This window comes from Rasamsonia emersonii (genome assembly GCF_000968595.1).
Source record: "Rasamsonia emersonii CBS 393.64 chromosome Unknown ctg1118621762051, whole genome shotgun sequence".
Classification (NCBI taxonomy): Eukaryota; Fungi; Ascomycota; class Eurotiomycetes; order Eurotiales; family Trichocomaceae; genus Rasamsonia; species Rasamsonia emersonii.
The window spans coordinates 137,623-158,055 of record NW_013562644.1 but is presented as its reverse complement, the minus strand read 5'-3'; the positions used below and the strand labels follow the sequence as shown (position 1 = coordinate 158,055).

Below are 20,433 nucleotides of genomic sequence, written 5' to 3'. Positions count from 1 at the left end.
ATATTTCTACTCGCAAAATGTAATTTTTGGTTATGAATTAGAAGTTGTGTTGATATATATATTTACCGCTGGATTCTACTCAAATCCTCAACTAAGAAATATAACCAACCTGCTTTGATATCCTTTCTACAAGGAAAGCCTCCTGAGTGTTTTCTCTGTCGTCTGAGATAACGTACTCACACCCCATGTCCAATGGCTTCTAAAAAACTGCTGAAAGTCGGGGTGCTTGTCGCAAATCCTGTTCAGCTACTAAATCTGGCCTGCGTTGATATTCTGAGCATGGCCACACCGTGACTGCATGTGGGCTGCCGAGCTCCGTGGTGGAACTGGGGCAACCATGTGACTTTTACTACATCAGCACATCAGGCAGCGGTACATTGCAAGAGACTATACTTCCAACGTAGCCATCCGCGTCACCCATTCGATCGGAGACAAGGCGGTGGCGCCTGGGAAACTTGACATCCTAGTCATACCTGGACCTGATCCTAGGAATACACCTTCTAAAGAAGCCCAGAGATTCGTTCGAGGGCACAATGACGTTAAAACAACAATCTTCGCAATCTGCACGGGGGTGCTTGTATCTTGGCCATTGTGGGATATTGAAGGGCAAGCACGTCACAGGGCCCCGAGCAATGATTGCCAGTCTGCGAAAGAAATTCCCGGAGGCCAAATGGGATGACACGACGAGAGTTGTACATGACGGCAACCTGTGGACATCTGGTATGTTTTTATTCTTGTCAATATCGACAATTGCTCCCATACAAGGATAGAGCTGATGCGTATTTCCCAACAAAGGAGGCGTAACCAACGGCAATGATCTCATCGCAACTTACATCAAGGAAACATACCCCGCCCCCTTGGCGCAGACTGTGTGTGCTGTGGCTGAAATCGGAGACAAGCCTTTAAAGTATGAAATAGGGTCAAGCGCAGTACCTGATTTTTCATGTGGCAGTCCCTGAAAGCTTTTCCTGCATCTTGGTTCCAGAGCAATTACCTCCGTGAATTAGATGGTAGTTGAAGCACGGGTGCATTAGTGCATTATATAGCATGATTTGCTGAGACTTCCAGAGCTTTGCTGCATATTGGATACCAAGAATCTCTTTTCTTATTTTCACTCAGCAGGCCGTTCTTTTGGGCACGTTTGTCAAGTATTTTTCAAATGTTCATATTTGATGTACCTGTTGTCAGTATCGTTATTCGATTTCATAATCCTATACTCTTGAAGCGCTCACAATTCCATGAGAAAGGGAGTTTTAAGTGTCTTCTCTCAGACTAGATGGAAGATCTCGAGATGTAACGCTTTCTCTTATCACATCCTCCGTACTCGAGCAACCGCGGACGGATAAATATCGAATTCGATAATGAGCGAAGTCAAGCCAATACAAATCTTGTCAGGTATCTACCTAGGTATATTCTGGGCGAGACAATTGTCCTTTTCTTTCTCATGTTATGTGAGTTGAGTGCCCCTTTATTACCAGCCGTTTTGTACTGACTTCTACTTCATTTCTGCTATCAGAAATATCTCACATCGATGATGATCACTGGCACGTTCTCTCTTTCTTATGCCCCCCACTTCTTTTCACATTCTTCTAGGTTCGTTTTATGGACAACCTCTGGGACCATATGAACTTCTATGAAAGTTCAATTCTGCTTGTACTGGATACATGCGAGTTTATCCCATTTGCCCTGACTTATAAGTACCGATCTGCTGACAGTTGACAAGATGTCAAATCTTTCTCACTGGAGTAGCAGTTATTGCCTCATTACATGAGCGGACCCTTTACCATACCATGAGAATGGTCTATGCTTGATATCGAGCACATTCTTATCCCAGTTGATGGCATTACTTTACGCCATCACAACTGCAAGGATCCTCGGTATGTCCAAAATTTAACTTCTCAAGACGAAAGCCACAGCTAAGGCTCTATGTAGCTTACAAGCCTCTCTCGATTGCTCAGACACGAATCATTGACATGTTACAGTATGCACGGCCACGCAAATAGTATCAAACCTCCGGAGACTGGAAATAACCTGATGGAAGTTCTATTACTTCCTCATGTTGACTTTTAAATTACAACACAAAGGAAATGCACGAAGGAGAGCAAGTTCAATGGTGAGTTGGAGCCTTGTCACTTCGATTCCTCGAAACTATCACTTCCATCTCTCTATCCTTGATTCGTCTCAGGTAAAATATACAAGTGTCCGCAATCACAGGTCAAGAGACTAGGTGAGAAATGTACCAGACATCAAATTCGAGAAGCCGGGTTTAAGTCGTCTTGTCCTTGTTGTGGTAGTTGACCTTGTCGTTCCAGCTACATCATCGTCAGCACATTGCGACTGCATCAATCTCTCAAAGTGCCCAAGTATCCAAAGCGGGGGTCATATTATGCAGGTAATCGGAAGGAATCTTGCATATGTTTGATATCCCGCTCGAATAGAAGGTGGGGGATTTCCTATGCTTTCCGGGAGGATTCAACTTACAACAAGGTCTAAACAATGAACACGTCAGCACTGAATTTTATCAATGTAAGTGGCAGAGCTCACCTTGTCTCCATCTCCCCAAGGGAAGTTCTTGACACGAATGTTCTGGTAGGGGTATTCGACACGCTTCTCGAGCGGGGGAAGGTGGTTCCAGTGCTCCCAGTGCTCAGTCCAGAGGTTGTAAGCATTGATACCTCCAAGGATCAGAGCGGGAATGACAGCGCTGCAGAATTGGTTAGCGTTGTGTTGCGTCGAAGCTCCGATTGTCCTGTTCGAAGACATACTAGATTGACAGCTTTCGCCAGAGGTCTGGAGCCATTGAGTCAGCATTGGGCATCGATACACCTTTCAAGCCAATATGAAACTTCCGAGTCATCCGGCAAAGTACGTACCACTCGTGCCGGCTGCGTGCTCCTTGACAGCGGCTCTTTCGCGGTTGAACTCGTTGTCGACCATCCAAGAAGGCTTCGTCTCAGTGCTGTTGAAGCGGCGCTGCACAGCAGTGCGCACCGGAGCGCTGCGGAGCTGCTGCCCAGCACGCTGGGATAGGCGGAAGATATTGCGTTGCGGAAACATTGTTACGGCAGCAATTGGGACTCGAGAGATACAACCTGCGTGGGATCTCAAGAGGTGAGTTGAGGTTCGGAGACGACGTTTTGACGAAAGCCGTTTAGCGACCCCGTGATTCGCCGGCGGTCCGAGATGTGATTATATAAGCTACGTGGCGTGATGTCACCCGCTAACACCGTTCCGGCAAGGCAAGCAGTCACGGGACTTCGTGACATCGTGACCCGCAAGAGGCGATATCTGTGACGCGACGAGGTCACGAATACGATAAGCCTAGTCTGCATGATCGGAGTGTTGTTGTTGTGAGGTTACAGCAAATTTCAAGGCCGACGAATTTCTGTTGTCGTCGTTGGCGAACTATGTACAGAGTATAACGGCGGCTGACCGCAGTCGCAATGGGCTTCCGCATAACGACATGGAATGGTATGTTTATACACATCCTCGATCTCTGCCTCTAAGACAAGACTCACAAATACACTGTTAACAGTCAACGGTATTCGGTCAGTTTCTCAACTTGAAGTCTCGAGTCGCTTCAGCTATAGTACTGATGATTTGGTCAAACAGAAACCCTTTTGGGTATCAGCCATGGAGAGAGAAGCGAACTTTTAATGTAAAGACCCGAACTTCCTTTCAACATGCAACTTGCTTAACGTGGCACTAGGCTATGTTTGATGTCCTGGAGGCAGATATTGTTGTCTTCCAGGAAACCAAGATACAAAAGAAAGATCTCCGAGATGACATGGTACTTGTTCCCGGGTGGGATTGCTATTTTAGCCTTCCCAAAGTTAAAAAAGGTCCGACGTCTACAGATCGCAACACAGAATGGGACTAACAACGTCAAGGGTATTCTGGTGTTGTGATATACACCCGAAATGCGACTTGTGCTCCCATTCGCGCAGAGGAAGGCATCACGGGAATTCTTTGTCCTCCGAATTCTTCCACTTCTTTTCGTGATCTTCCGCCTGATCAGCAGATTGGCGGCTATCCAACAAAAGAACAGCTTTCAGAGATCGAAGTTGATCCCGCAACACTTGACTCTGAAGGCCGATGTGTTATCCTGGAATTCCCAGCATTCGTCCTGCTTGGGGTCTACAGTCCGGCGAACCGGGACGAGACACGAGATGGCTTCCGCCTAGCCTTTGTTAGTGCCCTCGATGCTCGCGTTCGCAACCTAGTTGCAATGGGGAAAAGGGTCATCCTGGCAGGCGATCTCAATATCGCCAAAGGCGAGATAGATTCCGCACATTTGGCAGAGGCCATACGTAAAGGAACCGCTACTGAAGACGATTTCATCTCGAACCCGGTGAGACGGATTTTTAATCAGTTGGTTTCTGATGGCAGGGTGATTGGCGAGAAAGACCCAGGAAGGGAGCTGCCCGTCTTGCATGATATCTGCAGAGCATTCCATCCTGATCGAAGGGGCATGTATACGTGCTGGGAACAGCGAATCAATGCTCGACCAGGGAACTATGGAGCTAGAATCGATTACGTCCTGTGCAGTCTTGATATGCAGGATTGGTTGTTGGATTCCAATATCCAGGAAGGACTTATGGTACGTTCTGTCTGAAGAATCGAGGGCCTTGCTAACATACTCAAGGGATCCGATCACTGCCCTGTTTATGCCGTCTTCAAAGATAAGGTGCCACTGGATGGTACTGAGGTTGACATTCGTGACATTGTGAATCCGCCAGGGATGTTCAAAAATGGCGAGCGCCAACGCGAATATTCAACGAAGGACTTGTTGCCTCTGTCAGGCCGCCTGATTCCAGAATTCGATAGACGCAGGAATATAAAAGATATGTTCTTTCGCAAGTCATCTGTCGGAAACAGCGCACCTCCCGCTCTATCGAAAAGCGATAGTCAGAGTTCGTCAGTAGCCTCTACATCTGCTATTGATGATGGAGTTTCCGTCGGTAAGAGTGCGCCAAATAATTCAGTCCCTGAGCAAGATTCAGAAGCTCGACCGGCCAGCACTCCGAAACGGCCTCAGAAGAGAGAGAGTTTTGCACCGCCTCCAGCGAAAAGGGCAAAATCGACAGGAGCATCTACCAAAGGACAGCAAAGTCTAATAGGTTTCCTCAAACCGAAGCGAGCCACTGACGATACAAAAACTGCAGAAGACTCCTCGCAAAACGCGGGCATAAATGCGACCAGTACATCATCCCAGGCTCCCTCGGAATCCTCCGCATCTTCCAACACCATTCCGGGTCCGCCATCACAGCTCCCAGCGAACACCAGCTCGGATCCAACAGTGGAGAGTGAAGTACCGACAACAGGCACTCCTACAGAAGCTGCTCAAGACGAGTTGATTGTCGATCCTATAGCTAGCAAGGAGTCCTGGTCAAAGTTGTTCACCAAGAAGGCTGCACCTAAATGCGAGGGCCATCAAGAGCCTTGCATTATGTTGACTACGAAGAAGCCGGGAATCAACTGTGGAAGGGCCTTCTGGATTTGTCCAAGGCCAATAGGTCCTAGTGGGAACAAGGAGAAAGGGACTCAATGGCGATGTTCAACGTTCATTTGGGCGAGCGATTGGAACGGTCCTGGTTGACGTCTGATAGGAGTTGTACCAGGGTGATTCGTTTACCGAAAAGATGTCTGGTTTTTGATGTACTGTCTGAAGTACAGCTTTGACTATCCGTCAGGAGCATCGTACGAGGTGACTCGAGGCTTCTTTGGTCGGGAACTACAGATTCGATGAGAAATATAATTACCGACGACCCTCATGGTATCGAACTCCTCCTGAACTCCCCCGGACGCAATGTTCTCGTGTGTATTATCCCAATCAATCCAATATAGCACCGCCATCTGGATGGCTTAACCTCTAAAATGCTTAAATGAATATGTGATGTCGGGGCAAATTCGCATCTCTACAGATACACTGCATGTCAGTTACTCTTCTCCAAAACGAAGCTGCCTTCATGTAGAGGGATTGACCGTAAACGTACCAGGGTCAACGCCTTAGAGAATTTCCTTTTTTTCGGAAATACGTTGTAGGAATCTAGGCGTATTCATTTTCTCGTCGATATACCACGTTTCGAAGTCGTCAACGTCCTCGATTATCCTCGAAATGTCTTCGCCTGCTCTACAGTACACTCCATCCAGTTGTAAACGCTGCAAACATTGGGGTCCAGCAGGGTATATCAAGCTGGGCCCAGACAGGCCTTCTAGGCGATGATGATGACGACGACGACAACGACGACAAGTGGAGTCCTTTCGTCTGGTGTGTTCCAGAACAACATATTCACTGGCCATGGCACCGGGCGTGGCAACTGAGACACCATTGTGAGACACCATTGTGGAGCGACGACTCCCAGCCTCCTCGTCTCATAGCAACAAAGACATTGTGGGCTCTCAATTCACCGTTGCCAGGCAGCAAGCGACCAGCCACCCTGATTACTTCTTTGTTTAACCATGACTTAGTGAATACTCCCCCAGGCAACCATGCGGAGGGGAGGCTGGGGGTGGCGACTTGAGTGGAGACTGGTGGTGAAGACTTAGGAGGAGGCTGGGGGCAAAGTTTATCGTCTGAAAAATTTTCGAGACATGGGATGAGAGGGTGGTTGGGACGAGAGGTGGCAGCGGACATTGAAAAGCCGGTCTTGAAGACCTTTCGTCCCAAGACAAGACGAATTTTTTTTGAGAACAGGTTACCTATACCAATGAATTACTTTTTACCTTTTTTTTGTTACATAACTCCTCGAATATGCTTCCCATCAAACTAGGTATTAAATATGGTTTTTATAATAGTGCTATCTTTAACTGAAGCGAAAACACCCCTGAGAGCAAGATCTTCGGGAAATTCTGGGGTCGAATATGAAACCGTCTTCTTATTTTGATTTGCTCTCGACATCTGGTAAAAAGACGAGTTCAAGTCCAGCGAATCCACGGAAGGCGTCATGTCGCAGGCCTCGAGATATGTTCTAAGATTGCTTTCCGTGAGCGGACTTGTAAGAGATGTCTCGTAACCGGATATACTGAGGGGCGGCGGAGGCTGATTGAATTGTTCATTGTAGTGATCAAGGTAAGGAGAGTCGGGGTTGATAAACGTCGTCTCATCAAGACTCCTGAGTGATGAAAGAAAGTGATGAAGATGGAATACAGCACTTTTTCAACGTTTTGTCAAAAAAGACGCGTTTTTGTAAAGAATATTAGGTCCTCGAACCGAATGTCAACGGTCTCGCCCGGAGACGAGCCCGCAGGCACTGTAAGAGGTCCTGAGACCCCAGGCGCCGTAAAGTAAAAGATACTAAGATTTTTGTAAGAGATCCAGAGATCCTGAGACCCACGAGGCGATTAGGCTTGCAGCGACCGGGGTGGGAGTCGTCTTGGCTGGCGCCGGCGCGACGGATCGCGCCAATGACGGCGAGGGAGGGTAAATTTGATATGTAGAAAGAGGCCGGGGCCTAGAGATGACTGTAGAGAGGTTGTTTTTGATGAAAAGAAGCTATCCGGGCTCATAACCTGATGAAAGAAAGTGATGAAGAAGATGGTTAGATTTCTAAGAACTGAGATTTCTCTATCGTACAAACGGTGGGAGATATAGGCCCTGAGACCTTAAGTGAAGCGCTAGTGCGAATTAGGAAAGAGGCGGCAGTTACCGTACAGGTTTACCTGCAACACTGAGGAAGGTTTCCATCAAGATTCTCTTTTTAGCAGGCAAAACCTGCAGATTCGCCCCTGCCATCTCGGCACGATAACAGAGTGTTTGTTCGGACATCCTGTAGCCTTGGACACCGTGTATGTGATACTTGAAGATTGCTTAATGCGCTCGACTCGGTGAGTAAAAACTAGCAATGATTGTATATGGAAACTTCAAAAGTCGGGAAAGGACATCCTTAAAAACCTTCCGGTGTTGGTCGACAAAGGAAAAAGTAGCTGGGAAGGTGGTTGGGTAAATGCAGGAATACACAAGTTGAACCGAGCCGAAGATGACGCTCGCCGTAACAGTCTACGGAGTAAGGGTGCCCCGGTGAACTAGGCGGGCCGCTTACAGAGTATATCGGTAATCTTATAATCACAATATTAAATAGGCTTAGCGCAATTTCTTTAGGTTACCAGAGGGGAAAGGACGCAGCTGACGCCCAAGTGTTTTCGACTGAACACATCCTTTCCTGCTGCTTGCGGTCGAGCCTTCAAAGGCAGTACAAAGGGATTCAAAAAGAATGTTGATTATGAAAACATACTGAAAGAAAGGGAGGAGGGAAGGAGATTATCTTGATCCAGAAAATGAGGAAAATGTGTTGACTTCAGATATTCATGGATCAACGGCGTGATGAAGGGTGCGTGGTTGGGTACCAGGCTCGCATTCATCGGAGGACACGATAACGCCAGCAGTGTAATTGTAGTGCACGGGAACATGGTCTTCATTCTCAAGGCTCGCTGGTACCACAAGTTAATTGCTGAAATACTATGGCAAGTGAAAATAGGTCGTCATACCGATCAACGAGGATAGGTAGGGAAGATTATCCGTCTTGATGAGATTCAGCCCAGAAGGCCGCTCAGGAAGCCATAGGTTCGGCTCGAACATAAACTAATCATTGAGAATGTCAGAAGACGAAAATGGGCAATTGTGAATATATTCCCTTACCGGAATGGTCTCATATCTAATGTTGAGCGGACTCTCAAATCCTTCACTGGCCTAGAAAGGAGGGAAAGGTAAGAATATGGACAGTGATTCCCAGCTGAATTGACTCACGAAACCGGCAATTTGCTCGGAATTGAAATGCCCGGGAATGGCGGTCTATATGAAGGATCGTCAGATAGAGAATTGTGAAAAAAAAGGCTATTTTTGTAATTACCTGTCTGCATTTTTCCTCAAGTTCTTCGTACTCTTTGCACCAATCTGCCCACAGGGCCATTCCACCTGGAGGGAAAATATGAAAATCACTGTCTTCAGAAGCAGTAGACAATTCGAAATCGTCACTTTCAGGAACTTTGCCAAGGAACTTGGCTCTTGGGTTCATTCCGCTCCCTGGTGCATCTTCCATCATGAATTGCTGCCATGGTTTGAGGTGAGGCTGGAAAGTCGGATGCTTAAGCCAAAGCTCAATGACATGCTCAGCCTGGTGGATTTTCTTCCAACAAGCTTCGTTTTGCATTTTGTTTGCGGCATCTAGAGTCTTCCGATGATTATCCTGCAGTTTCATCCGTAAAGCCGTGTGGAACCTCTTCATCGCGACTCTTGTCGGGTAAAGATCCTGATAGCGTTGCAAGCGACGGACCTCCTTGGCGACCTCATTGAAAATAGATGCAGCATCGTCGATAGCGAGGAGAATATCCTCCAGAACAAGCTCCAGCTCCTCTGAAGTTGGAGGAGGGACGTAACTGTACAATTCATCTTCCGCGTCTTCTTCGGAGACATTCTTGAAGACAAATTGAAACGCATTTTGATAAGCTTGTTCCATCTCCAGAAGAAGTTCGATCAGGAATCTCTCATCGCAAGCTCGAAGAACCTCTCCGTTGTCTAAAGACAATTGTTAGTTGGCATAAGGTGCAACTCAGCCTTGGGACTCACCATTGACTTCTCCTTTGCTAAAAAGCCAGCGACGTGAGCTGCCCGGATAAACGGGCGCCTGAGGATTTTCTTCTACCATTTCCATGGCTTTTTGATAGTAAAGGAAGGTCAGGATAATGATAAGAGATATGATGAATTGAAACGACTGAAGTCAGTGTGTCAGGAGGATAAAAGAATCGAGACGGTGTATGATGGGGATAATGGAAGTCAGGGTAAAGATATGGATCGAAACAACGGAAATAAAACAGTCTCAAACTCCAGCCAAGTCGTCTTGAAGAAATTTGTGGCTGGGAAAACCCGTAAAGAGAGTAACTAAACAAAAGTGAGGGAAACGCTGGGCCGCTTCTTTGTTTGTGAATATCAATCCCCAGCCCCCTCCCCCCCAAAACGACACTGAATTCACTTCAGTCCTAGGCAACGGAAGCACTTCAACACACTCTCAAAGCTTTCCTTTCATCTAATAAACACCTTCATAAGTTTTTCTCCTCTCTCTTTTCTGAGCAGACTACCTCACACTTCTTGCTTTCCCCTCTCATCTCCAGTTCTTTTCGCATTATCAGTCTCATCAAAAGTTATTCCTGCTTCATCGAGTCACCATGGCTCAAAATCTCATCCCTTTGGCGGATCTCAATCCCCTGCAACGGGCTTTCAACTCGTTCATCATGGGACTGCCTCCAAGTGATCTTCAGGAGCTGCTGGAATTTGCTCGCCGCAATGAAGAGAACATCTTTGCGCAGAACAATTTCCTCCAGAAGATTCATGATGTGCTTACGGCCATGAACCCGGCTGTCAACGGCCATTCTCAGGACGATATAGCTCCAATCGGAAGGGCTCGCACTTCCCGTGCAAAGAGACTCCGTGAGAGGAAGCTTCGGCCACTCAACAGCTTCATCGCCTACAGAAGTTCGTAAAATATCCACTTCGTTTCTTTTCGTTTTTCTTTTCTTTTTTTTTTTTTTTTGGCTTCAGATTTAGAGGACTAACGATCAATAGGCTATTATTCCACAATGTTCTCGGACATGACTCAGAAGTCGAAATCTGGCATTATCAAATTTCTTTGGCAGCACGATCCCTTCAAGGCCAAATGGGCTATTCTCGCCAAGTCGTACTCCATCATTCGCGACAAACATGGCAGTGATGTCTCCCTGGATACTTTCCTTAACCTGACTGTCCCCTTCATCGGACTTATTGAGCCTCCCGACTACCTTGACACTATGGGCTGGCAGATTGCTATGGATGATGACCATCAGTACAATGTCGTGCGAAACACCTCAGTTGAACCAGACGTCTCAAACACCGCCACCAATTACTCAGTTGCAGACGTGGTTAATTACTGCTACGAAACCGACTATGTGAGGGATGATCATCGTTTCGAAGAAATTGGAGCAGGTCCTGTCGTGACTTTTGCAGCCCAGCCTAACTTTACTGTCAATGCGGACGATTCGGTCGTTGCTCTGGGTGATGCGGACACCGTCATCACCGAAGACGAAGCCGAATCTATCGACGGCACTCCTGAACTCGAAGAACGTCCTGCCGAGTTGCTCCACGTCCACGACGGTCATCATACTCAGGGAGAATTTTACACTGAAATTGACGATGCTATCGGTGACTTGCGCCATGAGAATGAAGATGACAAAGAGTTATTCGCGGCCTTCAACCCCGCCATGCAGAATGATCTCCCTCATTACGATCCCCTTTCCCAAGATCCTTTTGATGCTTTCGATATCGAGGATATGGATTTCTAGATCATCAAATCAATTCCAGGTCCTTTAATTGCTTACGACAGCCAGGACTCACTGCGTCTCATTCCCCAAGTGGATGCTTCAGCATCGAACGCCGGATGGACCCGTTGCTCCAACCCGTAATCCAACACTTCCCCCAACGCCATTTCTCCTCCGCTTTGCGATTCCCTTCATGTCTTCATCTGTTTTTGGTTTCCGTTTCTTGTTCCCTCTAATAATGAATGGAAGTGACGGTATTGCCAAAACGGTCGTCTATTTTTTTCTTCCTTTTTGCCCCTTCGCTTGCTCCTCAGCTGTTTGTTCGTTCGTGAACATAATAATTAATCAACAATTAATCCACCAGTACAGAGTGGTTTAGTTTAGCTAGTTAGTTTAATAACAACGAGGAGAAATTGGCCCTTTTATTTCTGTCTTTATTCCAGTTCCAGTAATCGATCGATCGAATGTATCTGTCAGTCTGTCGGTCTGGCTTTCTTTTTATTATACGCTTTCGAATCACTCAGCTGAATTACTCCAAAAAAGGGTGTTCTTGCGGTACTCAAACACGCAGTGCATGAATCCGAAAACAGCCGTGAATGCGAAGTTCAAACAAAGAACTGCGGTCTCGATAAGGTTACTGGTGGATCATTGGATCGGGCAGGCGCAGCGCTACTACCTACTCTTCCCGTCGGCATGTAAATTTCAACCACGCTACAGGATAATACCAACGGGCATTTTCTTATATAATTTTTCGCCTACACTGTACGCGTACCTACTTTTCAAAACCTGGCCTAGTACAATGGGAAGACGTTCGGGGAGGACGTGATATAAATAAGACACGATGAACAAGGTCCATTAAAATCCTTAGATACACACAGAAGAGTAGTTACAGGAGTTCCAGACAGCTATAATCACAGGACAACTGGACAGACGAAAGATTGTGCGGTCATAATATATCTGTCCGAGCTAGAAAACACGCTGGGTATACAGCGGTAGACGGGAATATCATGATCGATGCGCAGGCGAACAAGCATGGGAAAGCGCATACAGTGTACGGTACTGCATAAAAATTTTCAAGCATAACATAGGGACTGTATACACCTTCATAATGCTCTTCTTTAGTCTTCCTGGTAGGAGATCTTGCGCATTTCTCCCAGGCGTGTTCGGGCTCGGGCAAGGGCATTCTCGAGTTGGAGGATCTCGACCTGTAGATGGTAAGTGGAACGTGAGCATCATACACAAAAGCCAAGAACCATGGCAAATTCGAGAACGGAGAAAGACTCAGCTCAGGAACGCTCGCGAGAAACCACATGGATACCCTCGTACAAGGGCTGACGCGTTCTGAGACTGACTCCAAAGCGCACCGACACGGCTTACGATTTCACCGCATATGATGGACATAAAAGAAGATCGACTTACCTGTTGCTCCATTTCCCGAACTTTGAACTCGTGTCCACTGAGCTTCGAGTAGTCGACGGCTTCGCTGTCATCCTTGTTCTTCTCCGCAATGATATCCTGTACCTGACGGACGAGACTTCTGCACGCGGCGCCAACCGCTTTGCTGGCGTTCTCAAGACGATCCTGCGTCTTGCTCATAAATGTGGCTTTGACACGGCTAGCCGCAACAAGTTGTGCCGTACTGGCAGCGACATCGTTACTAGCCACAATGAGCTGTTCGAGGGAATTGCGACCAGAAATGACACCGTCCGCGGTTTCTATCAGCGTGTTGGTGGAGGAAGCCACGGCTTTGGCAGCAGAGATCAACCCCTCCGTCCAACGGTTATTCTTCTTGTAAAACGCCGTCCTAGACGAGCTACCACGTCCTTCCTTGACGATCTCTTCTTGTGAAGCGGTTGCCGCCTTGATAAGCTCCGCGATCGCATTTGTAATAGCGAGTGCAGCATCAAGGATCGAGTCATTGACTCGGAGTTCGTAAGTGGTATATCCCTCGCGAGGCTTTTTCCGGAGCTTGGCCAGACGTTCTGCTGCGGCATCGATGGCATTGGCGGCCTTTTCAAGTTCCTTGTCCACAAGGTCTCCAAGATCACCAGTGGTGCTGATCTTGCTGTCCTTGGGAGCAAAGGTGTCAACGAGTTTTGACAGGGTCTGTAAATCCCTCTGAACCTCCAGATTGTTGTTAATAACCACATCAGTCTTCTGAAGCGGCTCCAAACCATCCAGACGGAATGACTGCAGCGCACGGAAAAATCGGATGGTGGCCTGCGCAGGTTTGCGAGCAGCATTGATCAGCTGGTCTGTGCTCTTGTCGTCGATCGCAAAACGCGTCAAGCCTTTGGTATTGCTTAAAACGTCGGCGATCGAGCCTGAGAAGATCGAGACGGTACGGATGATCTCGGCGTGCGAGCTATTGGGACCGTCTGCGATGAAATTATTGAAAGCTGTCGAGAACTCGGTGGCCGAAGCAGAGGCCTTTTCAATCTGTGACAGAACATATGGGGGGGATGCATTCTGGTTTCCAGCCTGCATGGGAGATTCCAGCTCATAAAGCGCATCATCCACGCGCTGAACACCGCTCTGCAGGACAGAATCAATGATATCATTAATTTTGGCTACCGTTCCACGTAAGACATCGTCAATTTGCGAATCCAGCGCCCGGTCGGCGGCTCCCTGACTCTGCTCACGGTCAATCAAAACAAGGACGTCCTAGACTTGCATACGGGAAAACATACCAATTTTAATTCCTCCAGCTCCATAAGTGCTTGCTCCATACCGGACTTGTACACTTCGATTTCTTCGTCTTTCTCGCGCAAAGCGAGCTCATGCTCTCCATCCCGTTCATTGTTTCTTGAAGATAGCTCTTCCAAGGCCCGGGTTTTCTTCTGCTCGACGATTAGTTTATTTGCAACACTAAAGGGGGAGGGGAAAAAAAAGGACGGATGGTAACAAACCCGGAGAGCCTCTTCGAGATCAGCCATTTCACGGTTGTATTTGGCCAGCATCGAGGACAACTCGCTGCCCTTCTGCTTCTCTGCGTTTTCTGCGCGCTCAAGAGCAAGTCGAAGCTCTCGCTTCAACTTTTCAACCTCTTCCTTGTTACTTCCAGTTATACGATCCCTCTCGTGCAACGCCCGGTCTCGCTCTCTGATCATGTCCGCAAGCTCAAGGTTCTTGGTCTTCATCTCCCGTTCCAGCTTCTCCCGCTTTTCGATGGCCTCTTGCGCGGAGGCTGCCTTCAACTTCAGATTCTTTGTCGTTTGCAGGAGATCAAGGTGCTCTTGTCGGAGTTGTGAGTAGAGTTTGGCGAGGGCTTCGTACTTGGTTCGCCAGGTGTTCACTTGCTCCTGGAGAGCCCGGATCTGCTCATCTTTCGAGTTGATTTGAAGATTGAAATTGTTATTAAGCTGGTTGTATTGCTCTTCCAGATCCTTCATCCTCTTGTCGTACTGCTGCAGCAAGAGTTGGTCCCGCTCATACTGCGCACGCGCGTTCAAGTTCTCTCGTTCCAATTCGGCCAAGCGGCCCTGGGTCTGCGCCTGGAGTTGATCTCGTAGTAACTGCTCTTGTGCCAGTCGCTGCTGCTCAGCCTGTAACCGCTGCTGCTCTTCGAATTCTCGTTGCGCTTGTTGCTGAGCAAGGAGCTGCTGGCGTTGTTGCTCTTCCCATTGCTGCTGCAGTCTGCGTTGTTCAGCCTCGAATTCCTCTTGCTGACGCTTCGCTTCATTATTCCAGAATTCAGTGATTGGTTCAGGTTCGGGCTGAGAGACCTTAGGCGGCGGTGAAGGCTCCCGCTCGGCGTCTTTCGTCGGTCGTTTAGGAAGGGCGGGACGCTCCTCGTCATCAGCCAAGAGATTCGGAGGATCTTGCGGCAGCTTTGGGACAGTGATGAGGCTGGTCAAGTATCGCAGGTTCGAACATTCATAATAAAATCTGACGAGGCGGTAGTGCTGAGCATTATAACGGTTGCGCAGAGGCTCAAGGGCCTCTTCATCGCCGGTAGCTTGCACTAGTCAGCATGAAAATACGAATTTGTTTCTGGACAACATACTCGTATGCATCGCCCTCAGCATGCTAGTGACAAACTTGTAAATTCCATAACTTTCTTGCACCAGAGGCACCAACGCAGATATCCTGCATTCATTATTGGTTCCGGTTTGGAAATGAGAAAAAATGAGCTTCTGAAAGGCGTCGATCTGATCCTGTAAAGTCATAAGATCGGTGATCGTCTCGTAGCTACAAGTCGGGTCAGTAGAAACGCAGGTGGATGGTCGAAGTAATCGGGAGACTGACCCTTCATTTGGATCATTAATGGTCTTCAAACTGATGTATTCCTCGTATTCAAAGAGACCTGAGAAATTGATTAGATCAAGGCCACCGCAAGGTTAAGTCAATGAAAAGTTAACAAAACAAAGCTCACCATTGAACTCAGGATGGTGGCGATGAAAAGCCAGCTTCGACTCCAGGAAGAACACATATTCCCTGATCAAGGGACCATAGCCTGTTGACAAGCGATGAGCAAATAAATGATCACACTCGAGTCACCTGGAAGACACAGAAGACAAAAGAAGGATCTTATACTGCACAGTCATCCATACCTCGGATTCCGTCCCCTGCAACGCCTCTCATCAGGCTGTCCAGCCAGCCCACATGGTTCTGGGCTTCCTTGACCACGATCGGGTGGCCCTCTTGTAGAACTTTATGTATGGTTATAAGAGCCTTAAATGTCTGCACTTCGTCCGCGAGGATAGGTTGTCTGTGAGAGCAAGAGCGCCAGGTCAGCTTCCAGTCACAAATGAACCAAAATGATAACCAGGAGATAGCGTACACTTTCATGCCAGCCCAGAAGGCATTGGAGGACTTGTGGTCCCAAGTGTAAACAATGCAACTCCGCACATGTTTTCCTAATGAGCAGTAAGTCACCACCATCCTCATCGATAAGTGATAAGTGATCCAAGCTGGACCGCGCGGGTGATTCAAGACACGGCACATACGTTTAGGAGCGGTTTCGTCTGCAAATCGCCAGCTTATCAGTAAATGCCACTAGAAACTCTCCAAAATACTCGGCAATATAAAAGAGTCATGTGTCTGTAGGGAAGCGTACCAATGCTGGTGGCTTTGCGAATATTTATCGCGAGATCCGCCTCGGTCCTACTTGGGAAATGTGAACATCTCCTTGCATAGCTACGCCAGTACTATTGCTTCCAATCGCATTCTTACCTGCTCATCTTGACGATTCCTTCGGATCCGAAGTTATAGTAACAGAGACATGCAAGCGGAAGCGGGGTCGAGTTCTCGACAGAGGCGTTGGTAGCAGCGTACGGAGTAAGCGAAACGGAGGCTCACGCCTGGGCAGACTGACCAGACGACGGCCCAAGTTTGAGGCTGCGATGGGTGACAAGAAAGGAGGCGAAGGTCAAGTCGCAGGAACCACTGGTTGCGAAGGCAAGCGATAATCATATATGCGGGAGGAAGAAATGACGTTCCAGTTTTCGGTACGCTGGAGCCTGCGCCTCGTGCAGGACGCGTTTAATGGTAGAAGTTAATTAGGTAGCTACTGTAAGCGTTAGGCAAGCAAAGGCGGCAAAGGCAATTGCCCCGGTCTTGGCACCGCCAGCTTCGCCGCCCGCTGCCCAAAACAGTGGCTCAGGGACACCCGCTGACGCGCAAACCTTACGAGAGCGGCGTCGCTGGAATTCTTCTGCCTGAGAACCTGCACATTTGTGGCGAATCTGTCACTTCCTTATATAAATGGCCAGATACGTTGCTGAGAGTGGTCTCAATGGTCACGTGACGCAGGAAGGCTCCGACAACTGCAACTTGTGGCATAAAGCCTACATAGCTAAGTATTTCTACACAATTACTGCACCAAGTATTCCGGTATGTAAGCAGTGCTGAACCATACAAGATTATGGATAGTCATCGTGGACAAGAAATTCCTGTTGTTAAGGACCCTTGATAGCGCCGCCATAACTCCTGATAAGACATTCTTTGCAGATATCCACTGATCTGCTGCCGCCAATGAGACAAAAACAAAATCCCAAAAAAGAGTGTGTGGAATATACGACCGGAGTGTTGAAATTTCTATTTGAATTACAAAACCACATTCTGTGGAGGGCGAAAATGATCATTTACCGTCGCCATCGTCTCGCGGTCTGGTGGAGTAGAAGATGAAGGTTGCATAGCCCCAGCTTCTGAGAGACTCGGTATCTGTTCGAAACCAGAGTCAGACTGAGCATCCTCGAGGGACTGTTGAGGATGAAGCTGAGAATCTGAGGCAGATGGTGGGAGATTCTCCGTTTTCATAGTGTGAACAGCATCCGACTCGCCGTCTGGAGCCGGACTACTGGGCTCGGAGTCCCGAGGAGCTTCAACAACCAACACTTCATCAGTAAAGATGACCGTGGATTCTTGGGATGGTGGGCTTTGCCGCTTAGGCAACGGTGGTTTGGGCACCGGTCTCATGTTCTCCTCCTGAGACCTTTCGGGCAGTACTGGAGGTGGAACGGGTTTCCTCCGTGGCATAGAGATGGGATTTGACCTGAAGCCGAACCTCTCCGGAGGGGGCAGAGGAGTCCCGGGAGGCGGCAAGGGACGCCCACGCCCAATAGGATGGTCCGGCGTACCGGGTCGTCCAGCCGCATCGATGGCCTTGCCTTGATCTCCTTTACCAAGCACGTTCCAGCCCCATTTTTTGGCAGCAGCAGCAGTAATTGACCCTATGGAACCCATTCCTTGGCGTTTTTCTCCAGACAAGGATGAAGTGAAAGATTTGGTAATGCTCTCCAGAGGGCGACTGCGTTTCGTTTCATCGTTTACGGTGGAACTCCGGGAGATACTTTCCGGACTTGGCGAGGTAGGGGAATCTGCCCCTGTGTGACCAGAATGGGAACGTTGAAGGACATCGGGAAGACTCTCAGACCCATTTTGGCCGTCTATTGGATCTGTGGATGAGGAGTTTTCATTCTGAGGAGTCCGGGACGTGAGGGAAGATTGCTCCTTGGGCGGTGAACCAGCTGGCGTGGCTGCAAGTGAACTTGACTGGGAACGACTCGAAATTTCAATCATGCTACTGGTAGCATTTTTCTTCTTATCGTTCTTTCCAGACTCATGACCCGCCTTATCAACCTTCCCATGATCCGGCGTTACCACAGGACTAGCGACATTCGAGAAAGTCCGCGACCGGATCGCTGTAGGGGGAGGTGAGTTGGTGCGCTTGTCCACAGCCGAAGAAGAGGCGCTCTCATCAATTTGAGAGCTTGAATCTGATTTGGAGCTTTTGCGAGATTTCAAAGCAGGGGATGGGGATTCGGAGAACTCAGGCGTGCTCATGGTTCGATTATCTGTAGTCTTCAAAGCGTCGAAGGAATCACCCTCTGAGGGTAACCCTGAATCATTCTGTAACTCCGATTCGTCTGGAATCTCAGTCTTCACACTGGCTTTCGAAATCTCCCGCTCCCATATTCCACCCCGGAAGGGTTGGGAACTGGTGTCCAGGAAAGGGACATCGTCCCAGAAGGGATAGACAAGCGATTCCGCGACAACTTCCCTGATCCTACTCTCGATGGCACGAAGAATGATGCCGTAGGTGATTTGCCTCGAACTAACAATCGGTTCGATGGACATGACCATGTCTGGCATGGTTGCGAAACAGAACCAAATTCGGTTGCTTGGAGGAGGCTTGAAGCGTACCAAGACGTGACCGGCGAGTTTCTTAAGCACAACTGCAAGAACAAGGTCGACTTCTCTCGTTTTGAATCTCTGGCCCAAGTCGATTCGGGCTGTAGCGGAGATTTCAAGGCGGAAGTGGCCAGTGTAATTGATATCTGCCTCCACAGTGCAGTCTCCGTCGATCGTAAGATCTTTGAGTCTGGGATTCGTAATGAATGGTGCTTCATGGCCCATATCGATCTTCTGTAGCGAGATCTTGGAGATAAACGTCGGCTTCTTGACCCGAAAAATTTTCTTGGTGACCTTTTTTCTGACGAACTCATGCATCTCTGGAGTCTTATACAAAGCCAGAAACAATCTTCCCACCATTGCGTTGATCCACCGTGTCTGCAGTTGCTCTTCGGACGAATGAAGCCGTTGCACCAGCGTAACGATATCTTTGACATCATAGTGCTGCTGCGTAGGCGGAGAATTTGGCGAACCTGGGATCTTCTCCTGATTTTTGAGCAATGCAAAATAGAAGTCTTCCTTTGCTGATTGACTTTCGGAGAACAGATAAAATGGTGGTGTCATTCCCCGAAGATCTGCAATTGAGTCCTCTCTCCTGCTAAGACAGATTGCATTTCGCTTGATCCATAGTTCCCCTTCTGGTATTTCATCGCCTCCACCGTAAATGCTCACATCATGGTGTGCCAAGGAGATCACATATCGAACTTCGAGCTGTTCAGCGTCGTCGTAGAGCATCAGATGGCCATGTCTCAAGAACCGAGTCAGCCGTGAAGATACAGACCGTTGTACTAATCATGTTAGGCATACCTGAGAACGATATAAAACACATTCCGTGCCTTCTTGAAATTCTTCCCGTTGGTTTTCGCAGGCTCGATACTAGGTGGCTGCTTGCGGTCGAATATGCTCCTGTACATGGTCTGGTATACACTGGGACTTTCCGTCGCCACCACCTCCCCTGCTGGAGTTGTCCTCTCCGGTGGCTTTCCATTGACTCCTCCAGGCACGTACTCCCGACAGACAGCGAAATATCCCGCGGCCACGTCGGATTCATGGGCGCGTTGAAACTCCTCTGCCAGAACATCGATACCGGTCTTCAGGCTGTACTGGTCATCGTTCGGACGCTCGAGGACGTTCTTCGTGGTCTCCTCGTCCTTTTCATCGGAAAAAGACGTCGAAGGAGGTTTGAGCGTCAAATAAGCATGGAGGGCGATCAGCGCGATGATGAGAGGAATGAAAGTGAGTCCGCCGAGAATGTACACCAACAAGAAGGCGGCAAACGAACCCATCGGGAGCTAGATCAGAATGGATGCAATGACGGCTCCATGGAGGGGAGGAGTAGGGCAGGGACACCAGGAGAACAAGACAAACCCGGATTCCTGGAGGGAGAAGAGTGCTCGGCAGATCGAGGCGAGTATCGAGCGGGCAAGGTTGCAGCCGCAGTAGGAACTACTGCTTAGCTGTGTCCCTGTTACAGAGCCGGATTCAAGCACGCCCGCGGCCAGCCCGGCCCCA

The 20,433-nt window shown here is 48.5% G+C and overlaps 7 protein-coding genes across 7 annotated transcripts; 2 read left to right on the top strand and 5 right to left on the bottom strand.

Moving 5' to 3' along the window:
- Positions 1-2,266: 2,266 nt before the first annotated feature.
- On the bottom strand, positions 2,267-3,057 carry T310_9301 (Cytochrome c oxidase subunit 6A, mitochondrial; the record flags this gene model as incomplete). The annotated part of the gene is made up of 5 exons (XM_013468282.1): positions 2,267-2,312; positions 2,482-2,489; positions 2,545-2,704; positions 2,766-2,790; positions 2,874-3,057. 5 exons carry the CDS (start codon positions 3,055-3,057, stop codon positions 2,267-2,269), a joined length of 423 nt encoding a protein of 140 aa, XP_013323736.1.
- A 406-nt stretch (positions 3,058-3,463) lies between these two features.
- On the top strand, positions 3,464-5,599 carry T310_9300 (Exodeoxyribonuclease III; the record flags this gene model as incomplete). The annotated part of the gene is made up of 5 exons (XM_013468281.1): positions 3,464-3,471; positions 3,536-3,548; positions 3,710-3,842; positions 3,891-4,600; positions 4,646-5,599. 5 exons carry the CDS (start codon positions 3,464-3,466, stop codon positions 5,597-5,599), a joined length of 1,818 nt encoding a protein of 605 aa, XP_013323735.1.
- A 693-nt stretch (positions 5,600-6,292) lies between these two features.
- On the bottom strand, positions 6,293-7,768 carry T310_9299 (uncharacterized protein; the record flags this gene model as incomplete). Its single annotated transcript, XM_013468280.1, has 4 exons — positions 6,293-6,702; positions 6,826-7,042; positions 7,338-7,454; positions 7,655-7,768. The coding sequence occupies 4 exons, from the start codon at positions 7,766-7,768 to the stop codon at positions 6,293-6,295; spliced, it is 858 nt and encodes a 285-aa protein (XP_013323734.1).
- Positions 7,769-8,305: 537 nt separating this feature from the next.
- T310_9298 (uncharacterized protein) lies at positions 8,306-9,650 on the bottom strand (the record flags this gene model as incomplete). The annotated part of the gene is made up of 5 exons (XM_013468279.1): positions 8,306-8,430; positions 8,488-8,581; positions 8,747-8,791; positions 8,850-9,514; positions 9,566-9,650. 5 exons carry the CDS (start codon positions 9,648-9,650, stop codon positions 8,306-8,308), a joined length of 1,014 nt encoding a protein of 337 aa, XP_013323733.1.
- A 511-nt stretch (positions 9,651-10,161) lies between these two features.
- Positions 10,162-11,310, top strand: T310_9297 (Alpha mating-type protein MAT1-1-1; the record flags this gene model as incomplete). The annotated part of the gene is made up of 2 exons (XM_013468278.1): positions 10,162-10,423; positions 10,559-11,310. 2 exons carry the CDS (start codon positions 10,162-10,164, stop codon positions 11,308-11,310), a joined length of 1,014 nt encoding a protein of 337 aa, XP_013323732.1.
- Positions 11,311-12,404: 1,094 nt separating this feature from the next.
- On the bottom strand, positions 12,405-16,469 carry T310_9296 (Cytoskeleton assembly control protein Sla2; the record flags this gene model as incomplete). The annotated part of the gene is made up of 10 exons (XM_013468277.1): positions 12,405-12,491; positions 12,706-13,920; positions 13,977-14,126; positions 14,196-15,250; positions 15,293-15,592; positions 15,840-15,997; positions 16,070-16,145; positions 16,236-16,253; positions 16,346-16,425; positions 16,462-16,469. The coding sequence occupies 10 exons, from the start codon at positions 16,467-16,469 to the stop codon at positions 12,405-12,407; spliced, it is 3,147 nt and encodes a 1,048-aa protein (XP_013323731.1).
- An 865-nt stretch (positions 16,470-17,334) lies between these two features.
- Positions 17,335-20,207, bottom strand: T310_9295 (PH domain-containing protein; the record flags this gene model as incomplete). The annotated part of the gene is made up of 2 exons (XM_013468276.1): positions 17,335-19,669; positions 19,729-20,207. 2 exons carry the CDS (start codon positions 20,205-20,207, stop codon positions 17,335-17,337), a joined length of 2,814 nt encoding a protein of 937 aa, XP_013323730.1.
- Positions 20,208-20,433: the final 226 nt, after the last annotated feature.